The sequence below is a fragment of the Anneissia japonica genome, unplaced genomic scaffold (assembly GCF_011630105.1).
Source record: "Anneissia japonica isolate Jap-2015-1 unplaced genomic scaffold, ASM1163010v1 scaffold287998_len430063_cov162, whole genome shotgun sequence".
Classification (NCBI taxonomy): domain Eukaryota; kingdom Metazoa; phylum Echinodermata; class Crinoidea; order Comatulida; family Comatulidae; genus Anneissia; species Anneissia japonica.
In genome coordinates, this window is record NW_022695675.1 from 341,258 (window position 1) to 353,377 (window position 12,120).

The 12,120-nt window shown below is 36.1% G+C and overlaps 1 protein-coding gene across 1 annotated transcript; it reads right to left on the reverse strand.

Moving 5' to 3' along the window:
- Nucleotides 1-1,896: 1,896 nt before the first annotated feature.
- On the reverse strand, nt 1,897-4,172 carry LOC117101515. The gene has a single exon (XM_033241493.1). The coding sequence runs from the start codon at nt 4,027-4,029 to the stop codon at nt 1,897-1,899; it is 2,133 nt and encodes a 710-aa protein (XP_033097384.1). The 5' UTR covers nt 4,030-4,172.
- Nucleotides 4,173-12,120: the final 7,948 nt, after the last annotated feature.

The following is a 12,120-nucleotide window of genomic DNA, read 5'->3' on the forward strand; positions in this document are numbered from 1 at the left end:
TCAATCGGAAACATGAAGCTCTATGGTGTAAGCATTACTCATTATAATACTGAATTTAAACACATATTAGTCTTTACCATAACTGCTGAATTTCCCGGAGAATTGTAAAACACAATCTTCATTTTCCCTCGTACGCTGATGATACGCATATTTACATCCCATGCCTACCAGTTGGATCAGAAGTTGACAACGGAATAGCCCGCACTGAGTCTTGTCTTGATGATATCTTTGTTCCTGTTGACTCGAAACTACTTAAAGATCAACGAGGACAAAACAGAGATTATCATTATCGAGTCAAAACAACAAAGGCAGAAAGTTTAGCTTAGTCACATCAGTGTTGATGCCTGTATCACCTTCCACCTGCAGCGTGCAAAAACATTGGAGCAATTTTCGATGATTGTCTTCAAATATTTTATTGCAAATAAATGAACTTTTCAATTCTCAATATTTTAAAAAATCGTAAAGTAATATTGGTACCAGGGGCGGATCTAGCCTGCCAGAAAAAAGGGGGGGGGGGCGCAGCCTGCGAGCGAAGCGAGCAGCCTTAGGCTGGGGCCAGGGGGCCGCCTAGGGCCCCCGGCGAGGTCCAGGTGCAGAGCCCCTGGTGGAGGTGGAAGGGGACGAAGACCCCTTAAAGCCCAGCACATTTGAGGAATATGACTTTGCATTAAGTCAATTTTGACTATCTAGCATGGTAGTTTTCAGTAACAAAAAAAATAAATAAATGAGTAGTTGTACGCCTATTCTTTTTTCCTTGAATCGATAAATCCCAAAAAGAAAGGGTAGTCCTTAAACGTTTGTTGACAATGTAAACATCCTGATCTGTGGTGCAGTTTAACGTACGTGCTCACTTATTGTTAAGGATTTCCTGTGCGACCGAATAGTACTTTAGACTATTTTTAGATCCAAACGTCACCCAATTTGTTCAATAGGCACAATTGCATTCTATGTTCCACCTAGAATCAAAAGCCAATGCAAACAATACAACAAAACCTCAAAACTAGTGTAACTAATCCAAATACGAGAAAACCAACGAGGAATCCTGTAAAATATCCCGTACGAACAATAGCAACACACAAAGAGTGTTGCCAAAAATACTGTAGTTCGCACTATGCATCAAAACATGGAAATAAAATATATATTTTAAGGCTTATATAAAACTATTCTATATAATTTTATACTTAGGCAAATTATTGTTCCAGTTATATTGTGTTCACCTTATAATTTTAGTTTTCTTAGTTCTTTTCATCGTACCTAATGAAAAAAAAACATATCATGTGGGCAAACAAAATACAACACTTGTTCATTTATTTACTGTAAAGCTAGTTTAATTAACATGAGAAAACCAACGGGAGATGCCTTAGAGATATAAATCTCGTAATAACAAAAGCAATGGCAAGGATTGTTTACTTAAGTCCCAACTATGCATAAAAACATTGAAATAAAATGTTTAAAAAAAACACCTTGTTCTCTGGAATGATTTAAATAATCAAATAGAATTTTATATATCAAAAGCATTACTTTCGATTTTTGTCACTTTTATTTGGATATATAGGCCTAATATACTTTTTTTAAAGACTTGTAAGGTTCAAATAACTTTATTTGGTTTATTTATGTATACTGAAACGCAGCAAAGTACTGTAAGTTAAAATTTCGGTTCACTTTAAACGAAATTTCAATATCAGTATAGATTTGTAAAGTACTGTATTATGCATCTTGGAGGTTATGAAATCTACACGTTTTATACATAATTGTTTTCATTATAACACGTTTTATAATAGGCGTAATTATTTTCCTAATTTTTGTTAGAATTTTCTTGATCTCTTATATCAAATGTGTTGTCTCCAATTTCAATTAACAGATGTACTCATGAAAATACCATACTGTTAATATTGTCTAAGCAATGCTTGAATATATAACGTCCAGTTTAATGTTATTAGAAAGGGCATTGCTTTCTATTCCTGGCCTGCAAGTGTATGTGGTAGGATTACCTTCAAACGATTCCTTGTGTGTTCTATCCGGTTTGATGTAAAGTTGTGGTAAGTGTTCAGTTGAAGACATTACACGATTCTTATTAGGCTTACTGTATAATATGCCTAGATCATCAACCGATTCCGACCGGTTTGAGGACGTGTTATCATTTTCTGAAGATCCCAAAATATTTTCAAGAGACTGATGAATTGATTGTCGGTGTTTTATAGGCTTTGCATATAGATCTCCAAAATCAGCTATTCCATCAACTGATTGTGTATCTGGATTCTGCTTCTCCTTTATTGGTTTTGCATATAGATCTCCAAAATCAGCTATTCCATCAATTGATCGCGTATCTGGTTTCTGTTTCTCTTTTATTGGTTTTGCATATAAATCTCCAAAATCAGTAATTCCATCAATTGATTGTGTATCTGGGTTATGCTTTCTTAAATCCTTAAATTCTGGCTCAGCATAAAGGTTGTCAATAGAACTAGTGGACAATAGCGTTCTCTCTGGTCGCTCTCTTGAAATATATTCCAATGAACATGTTTCTTTTTGGCTTAAGCCTTGATTATGTTTGATGTCTGGAACATCGGAATATAAGATATTTTCGACACTTCCACTTTCAAGCATGGGCATTGGATGTTCTAATTGAGGTTCACCATCTGGCTTAGCATAAAGGTGGTCAATAGAACTAGTGGACAAAAGTATTCTGTCTGGTCGATCTCTTGAAATATTTTCCAATGAATATGTTTCTTTGGAGCTTAAGCCTTGATTATGTTTGATGTCTGATATATATAAGATATTTTCGACACTTTTACTTCCAAGCGTGGGCATTGGTTGTTGTGGTTGAGGATCACCACTGCTGCACCAGTCTTTATTCATGTCTTCTTTTAATTCAACCTGGTTCAACGACACGGCGTGATTGACATAATGAGATGTAGTCAATTTGCTATTTTTTTCGTGACTCCTTCTTTTGATACAAATTACAAGCAGGCCTAGTAAAATAAGTAGGCCTAATACAGATCCGCTTACTATGTAAATTATCAAGTCATTTGTTGCTGCATCATGACTGGTAAACGAAAGAGTGATGCTTTCACTGGCACTTAATCCAGATGGTATACTGACTTTGCATCTTATTTCAGCATTTAAGTGTTCAGTTTGAAGCTGTAAAATCTCTAAAATCGTACCATTTTTAATAATATTGAACATTGATTGAGATGACGTCACGTGCTTATTGTTAAAGAACCAGTTATATTCCGAAATACGTGGAATACCCTCACCGGAACAGGTAATGTTTAATGAGTCTCCAGCATCATATGACATTTTATTTACGATTATACTTACACTAGGTTCGATGCTTAAAGGCACAACAAAGCAAGACTGGTTTCCAACTACAGATACTCCATCAGCTTTACATTTGAATTCGACTCCATTATCCTCATTTGACAGTGAGATTGATAGGATGTCCAGATAAGTAATACTACTATTTTGTGACGTAAAATCGTCGGTTTCATTAAGTTTGCTATTGTTTTTGAACCATTGTAAAGATGGTCTTGGTATACCACCGATTGCAGTGCACGCGATCTCCACATTTGCTCCAACATGTATGCTATCTATAGTGCTAGTAATATTACATTTTGGATAATCCGTATCAAGAGGTGTAATGACTGTAAGGCTTGCCGATTTAGAAGATGTACTACCTCGTTCGTAATGATATTTTGTCTGATCGTCAGCCCTTGTCACATTTAAGACTGTCAAATTACTCGCCGTACGCATGCCGTTAACAAATATAACGTATTTTCCGTCATTGAACAGACGCACTGCTTCACGATGCCGCGTCCTGTACCAGGCCCATGAAGAAGCCTGGACCGATGAGGAATACTCAAAGAAGGCATTCTGGCCCTCAAATACGACTACATCTGTAGGATGAATTATTTCAGTACAAGCAACGTTGCATATACAACTTAAAATCAAAACCAATAAGTGCTGCCATCTTCTCTTTCTGGGGCACAACAGACCAAATGATAGGCCTAAGTTAAGTATGATACAGTGCATGGTGTCTTGAAATAACCCAATATCATAACATACTGTCTTAACGTTTTGGTATTCAGTACAGTAGTGTCATACAAGGAAATACAGTTGTGTTGTTCATGTAGGCGTAATATTTATATTTTATACGGTACAATGATTTAATTCATTGGAGAATTACACCATGCATGACGAACTCAATCTGTATGCTGTTCATGTTTTTCAAAATGAAATTTTAATGAAGTTTTGCAAGCCTTTAAATAAGCCATTAAATCTACTCTAATCTGTCCCTTAAATATGGATAAATGTATTACCAATATATTCATTACAACAAACGCTGAATATACAACTAACATGACAGAAGGTCACAGAAGAGAGTCAGTGGCACAGCTCAGAGGAATCTTGGGGGAGGGGATGATAGGGAGCACGAATGGCACGTGGGGGTGGGGTGCTAGATGATTAGGTGAAGGGCTCTAACTCGCAAAATAAGGTAATATTAGGTGACTTTTAACTACTTGAGGGGGAGGGGAGCGAGTATTTTTGAGTGGCGTTCTCCACCCACACAGCCCCCTAGATACGCCACTGAATCGAGTTATCAGGTCCGTCAAAACCACAGCGGTTGTGGCCGGACCACTTTTTCTCGATTCTATTATTTTAAATATATACTGATACTTATATATTTAAACAAAAATCCACCATGCGCTTGTTTTTATATTGCCTACTTTTTAACTTTTTTGGCAAACTTTAATTATTAGTGAAAAAGATAAAAACAAATTTTGAAAATATTTTGAGGTAGGCTTATAAATATAAAATTAAAATTAACTTTTATCTTATAAAATTTTACGGGTTAGATTTGCCAAATTGCCATCACAACACAAAAGTATTCGTGCCAAGTCGGCATCAGCTGATTACATGCAATACAAATTTAAGCCGCTAAAGTGATGGATATTCATTTTTTTAAAGTAATGATGTGTTTTCTCCTGCAGAGGAGCCATTTTTCAACCATGGTGGAGCTGAAGTGGAGGGTATTATATCTAGTCCACTTCCACTATCTTTAAATCCTGTAACTGCCCCTGCATGGGGTAGGCGTAACTTTCTTCTGGTTGTCAGCTGCTTTTATTGTGTAGACCTATCAACAGAAAGTCATATTTTAAAAAATGATGAATTCATATCTCAACTAATTCTTTACCACTTGAGAAGATGGGTATAGCGGTTCTGCATTACTGCCAGCTACGATTTTCGGGCATCCTAAAATTAAACTTTTAGACCACAATATCAAGAAATGGCAATCACAATAAACATTGATTGGATTTGGCGTCGGACGAAGGATGGTGGAGTATATCTATGTTTGTAAAGGGGTAAGGTATCCAACAAAATAAACAATTCCATGTGCGATGCAATAACTCGATTAAATCCAAACATGTTATTGATATATACGTTACTACAGAATCGGGGCATTCAGTCCCCGGACGTCAACCGGAACATAAAGCTCTATGATGGGAGCATTACTAATCATAATACTGAATTTAAACACATGTAGTCTTTACCATAACTGCTGAATTTATTGGAGGTTTGTAAAAAAAAATCTTCATTTTCCATCGTACGCTCATGATACGCATATTTACATTCCATGCCTACCAGTTGGATCAGAAGTTGACAACGGAATAGCCCGCACTGAGTCTTATCTTGATGATCTTTGTTCCTGGTTGACTCGAAACTACTTAAAGATCAACAAGGACAAAACAGAGATTATCATTATCGAGTCAAAACAACAAAGGCAGAAAGTTTAGGTTAGTCACATCAGTGTATCACCTTCCACCTGCAGCGTGCAAAAACATTGGAGCAATTTTCGATGATTGCCTTCAAATATTTTATTGCAAATAAATGAACTTTTCAATTCTCAATATTTTAAAAAATCGTAAAGTGATATTGGTACAGTCAGTGAATGGACAGTGAGATTAGACCTCTTAACAGTATTTCGTATGAGTTTATTCCGCCTAGTTCAAGATACTCAAATGTTGAAGAGGATAATAGTAATATTAGGTAATTACGCAATATTAATATTATGTTGGTAAGTAAATTTGCCTTTTAAGTTGACTTAACATTTACCCTCCTTAAATGTTTGTTGACAATGTAAACATCCAGACGAACATTTACCAGTATTGTCTGTGGTGCAGATGTAACGTAGGTGCTCACTTATTGTTAATGATTTCATGTACGTCCGAATAATACTTTACATTATTACCAGACCTAAACCTAATCAAATTTGTTCAATACCAATAAATCAAACGACAATATTATTATCTGTATTTTGTGTTCTGTCTGAAATCAAGAGCCAATTGGATTGGATTTATTTGGTGTAAACACCAAGGATAGCCTACGAATGTCTAGAAGTAGACTTATTTCCAGTGGGGTCCTTCTGGTGGTGATTGGACAGTACGCGGAGAGATAATCCCCTACTCTTTTCCAAGAGTGTACTGCAACCAACGGCTTAAACGTCTCTTCCGAAGGACGGTGCGCTATTATAACTTGTATTTCAGCCCTCTAGCTGAAACAGCGATGAGAATTGGACCGGGGACCTACAGATTTCAACGGTTCAGTGCAAACACAGTGGCTACCACCAGATTAGCCGACTGAGCTAAGCTGCTCTCCAATACAAACAACAAAACCTCAAAACTTGTGTAAACTTTTTCGTGGTGTAACGAATACTGTAAAACATCTCATATGAACAATAGCACCCACACAATAAGTGTTGCCTAAGACAGTTCGCACTATACATCAAAACATGGAAATAAAACATATATTATTAGGCTTATATAAATCTTGGTTTAATGTTTTATTATAGATTTATACTTAATTGTTGTTCCAGGTATATTGATTCACCTTATGTGTTTGTTTTCTTCGTTCTAGTCACCGTACATAATGTAAAAACATATCTGGGCAAACAACACAACACTTGTTCATTTACTTACTATAAAGCTATAGTTAACTATTATAAAAACATGAGAAAACCAACAGGAGAATACTGAGAGATTTATATCTCGTAATAACAACAGCAAAACACAAGGGATTGTTCACTTAAGTTCCTACTATGCATAAAATATTGAAATAAAATGTTAATAAATAAACAAAACCTTGTTCTCTGGATTGGTGTAATAATGTAATAATAATGTAAGAATTCTATTTATATTTAAATAGAATTATTACATTATTATTACATTATTATGTAATAATTCTATTTATATTTAAAGCATAACTTTCGACTATTAGTGATCATCGTCACTTTTATTTGGATATATAGGCCAATATGGTTTTTTCAAGATTTATAAGGTGGTTTTTATTTATGTATACTGAAACGTAATATAAGTTGAAGTTGTGGTTTACTTTAAATGAAATTTCAATATCAGTATAGATTTTTGAGGTATTATGCATCTTGGAGGTTATGAAATAACATCTTATACATAATTTTCTTTCATTATAACACGTTTTATAATAATTATTATCCTAATTTTTGTTAGCATTTTTTTATCGCATGTATATCAAATGAGCTGTCACCAATTTCAATTAACAGATGTACATCATGAAAATACCATACTGTTAACACAGTCTATACAATGCTTGAATATGTAAGTCCAGTTCAATGTTGTTCGAAAGGTTATTGCTTTCTATTTAATGCCTGCAAGGGCATGTGGTAGGTTTCGCTTCAGACGCTTCCTTGTGTGTTCCATCCGTCGACCTAGTGTAAAGTTGTGCTGGTAAATGTTCAGATGCCGAAGTTACACGTTTCTTGATAGGCTTTTCTGTATAGATCAACTAATTCCGATCGGTTTGAGGACGTGCATTTTTAAGAGATCCCAATATATTTTCAACAGACTGATGAATTGATTGTCAGTGTTTTATAGATCTAAAAAATAAGGTATTCCATCAATTGATTGTGTATCTGGGTTATACTTTCTTAAATTCTTAAATTTTGGCTCAAGATAAAGGTCGTCAATAGATCTAGTAGTCAATAGTATATTCTGTCTGGTCGCTATCTATTATTTTCCATTGAATATGTTTCTTTGGGGCTTAAGACTTAATTTTGTTTGATGTCTGTTACATCGGAATATATGAAATTTTCGACACTTTTACTTCCGAGCATTAGCAGGATGTTCTGGTTGAGGCTCACCATTGCTGTACAAGTCGTTATTCATTTCAATTAATTCAGCCTTGTTGTGATTGGCATAATGTGATGTCATTTTGCTCTTTTTTCTTGACTCCTCCTAATTTTCGTTTTGATACAAACTACAAATAGGCCTAGTAAAATAAGTAGGCCTAATACAGCTCCGCTTACCATGTAAATTATCAAGTCACCAGTTGCTGCATCGTGGCTGGTAAAAGAAAGAGTGATGCTTTTATTGGCACTTAATCCAGATGGTATACTGACTTTGCATCTTATTTCAGCATTTAAGTGTTCAGTTTGAAGTTCTAAAATCTCTAAAATCATACCAATTTCAATAATATTGAACATTGATTGAGATGACGTCACGTGCTTATTGTTAAAGAACCAGTTATATTCCGAAATACGTGGAATACCCTCACCGAAACAGGTAATGTTTAATGAGTTTCCAGCATCAAATGACATTTTAGTTACAATTATACTTAAATTAGGCTGGATGCTTAAAGGCACAACAGAGTAAGACTGGTTTCCAACTACAGATATTCCATCAGCTTTACATTTGAATTCGACTCCATTATCCTCATTTGACAATGAGATTGATAATATGTCGAAGTAGGTAACACTACTAACCTCTAACGTAAAATCCTCGGCTTCCTCTAGTTTGATATTGTTTTTGAACCAATGTAAAGATGGTCTTGCTATACCACCGATTGCAGTGCACACGATCTCCACATTTTCTCCAACATGTATATTATCTGTGCTGTTAGTAATGGTACATTTTGGATAATCCGAATCAAGAGGTGTAGGCCTAATTACTGTAAGGGTTACCGAGTTAGAAGCTGTACGACCTCGTTGGCAATGATATTTTGTCTGGTCATCAGCCCTCGTCACATTTAAAGACTGTCAAATTACTCGCCTTATGCATGCCGTGAACAAATACGTGCTTTCCGTCATTTGGCACAGGCGATACTGTTAAATTATCATACTGCCAATAATACTACGTCCATGAGGTAGCATTGAAGCGAGGCAAACATTCAAAGGTGGCATTCTGTCCCTCATATACAGATACATTTATAGGATCAAGAGGTGTAATGACCGTAAGGGTTGCATATTTAGAAGATGTATGATCCAGGGTTGCCAGATAGTCGACAGGCTTCACGGCCAAACACACGCCATCTCACGGCCAAATTCGGCCAAACTTTTTTTTCAATATCGGCCAAAATTCGGCCAGATTTTAATCCGATTAGAAGACAGTTATATGGGTACATATTCATTTGAAATACTGCAAAAATTACAGGAAAATCAGGGGCCGTTCGTTTGAAACTGAAGAAATTCAAATTATATATACAGAACAATGTTAAACTTCTTTTGATTAATCTATCACCATAAAATACATGCCCAGCTACATCATTAATATTAAATAGCCTATGCCCTATGTTCTTTAGTTGCTGACGCCAGAAAATAACCTTATGCGTTTGGGCGATCAATTTTTCTTTTTTTTTTCACCACTCCCCACCCCCTCCCCCACCCTAAATCCGCTTCTGCTATTTAAAATCACAAAACAAACCTATGAAAACTTTAATAAATACTTTTTATCTAAACTTTCTAAATTCGCCTCTGAATGTTATTGTCGCAGTACTTAAAGCAATAAATCAATGTTGCTATCAGAATTATCTTCTTCATTCACATATGCAACCTAACTCCAGAGTCTCTGCAACACTTGCTTGAAATTGGAGGTGCCATCGGACCCGGATAAGCACATCGAGCATTTATATATGGCGCTCTACATAAAGAACACTGCAGCACATAGGGCTATACAATTCAAGTGGGCAATAATAAATCAATTAAGTACAGTATTTAATTTATATTCAAAAGAAATTCAAAAGAGATAGAACCTCCACTAGAATGGAACATATACAAAGACACACAGTATGGTACAAACTTGCATTGAACTTCATAAAAAAATATGTATTTCATCCGAACAATTTAAATTATTAAATGTAACTTATCTTTTAAATAAATTCTCTTACCTCACATCAGCTAAAGGGGGAACATAGATTAAATGCTTAGTGCAAACAAAGGTACATGATTCAGGGGCGGATCCATGATTTGGAAGAGGGGGGTTCAAAACGTTTCCAAAAATACCCAAAATGAAAGGGGGTCCGGGGGTCCTCCCCATGGAAAATTTCCCCCTTGAATCCGCCACTGTATGGGGAATCCTTTAACGCTCAGGTGACCTAGGGTTTTAAAACAAACAAATTTATATTCATGTTCGTCTTATGTGCGGATGTTCGTCTTATGTGCGGATCGTCCGTAAATCTGATTTTCTACTAGGCGAATTTATTCACGCGAATCCAAAGCGTCGGCTTATGCACATGCGCATTCACATTCCTATCGGAGTTTTTGAGAAGCGAAAAAATGCGCAAACAATCAGAGCTCAGGAAGCGAGCCGACTCTTTGATTCGCGCGAATAAATTCGCTTAGTGAAAAACCAGCTTAACACGCGAACTTACTACTGCAATGAAGCAACTAAATGTTGTATCAATGAAAGCAATTTTAAATATGGGAAAATACGATTTTGGTGGTGAAGATTTAAAAACTCATAAAATGGTATTATTTGGAAGATTACCCTTGCATTTGGCTCCATTTATCCAGCCAGACGCAGTATACAGGACCACAAAAAATTATGAATTCCGACCATGAAACAGGGAGTCGTCTTATACGCCAGACATACAAATATCAACCAAAAATCTTCTAAAAACTCGGGGGTTGTCTTATACACGGGTCACCTTATAGGACCTACGCGAGTGTACACGGTATTATTACGGAACCCCTGTGGAAGTTCGGGTTCCCGTCACATTTTAAACGGTTGGTTGTAACAATAAACTCGCAAGACTGCTCGCGACTATTGGATTCTACAAGTGCGTGGTTGGCTGGGTTGTTTTGGTCGGAAAGGAGAAATTTTCTCTGTGAATTGATTCTCGAACGAGATAAAGAAAGCTCCCTAATGACTCAAGCTACTGTATACCGTTTTTATATTTTTAATAAAACCAATTTCTTCTAATTTCAAATACGTTTTCCCCGGATTTTGTGATAATTCGTTATCACGCAAGTGCTAAATGCGTGACACATTTATGACCTCGCATGTGTTTCTGCAAAATGCGTTTCATCCAATATCACTTTGAAGTGATGCGTGACGGTTGGTACCTATGGCATAGATAACTGCCGGGCCCTAGGTAAAATTGGTAAAAATGCACCTGATCGGACATAGAGACAGAGCCTCTAGTGGGGTCTACTCAGGCGAAACTCTGAATGCTTATACGTTCTGAGGTTTTTTTTTTAAACAGATACGGTACGGCATTAACGCTCAGAAATATCTAAAAAATATTTTGTTAAAAAAATTAAAGAATATTGACAACAAACTATGGTCAAGTCATGTTATCGTTTAGGGCCTATTAAGCATTTCATTAATCTATGATATATTATAATATTGACAACATCATCAATAGAACATAGGTGGAATTGTGTCCAACCCGTCGTGAAAATGTACTGGATACTCAGTACATGTGAAAAACACTTGCAAAAATAGTACTCGCTGCTTACTTTGGCTCGAATTCAACCCTGCCCATCAGGTGCAAGCTCGGTGGTCTAAAGGCATGATGCCAGGCTAGTGATCTGGAGAATGTGGGTTCGAGTCCCACTGGAGAACAACTTGCAAATATATTTTGCAAGTGTTTTCACACGCACTGAGTATTCAGTACATTTTCACGACAGGTTGGGCAAAATTACACATATAGGCCCCCTAATTGATTCTCCTGGCGCAAATCCAGGTATTGTATATTCCATCACGATAATAACAATTACCACTCAATAATAGAACAGTCATCGACCTACTTGCAGTGAAGTGAATCTAAAATGTATTCATGAAGTTATGATGATCTGAAGTGTTTAAAAACGTA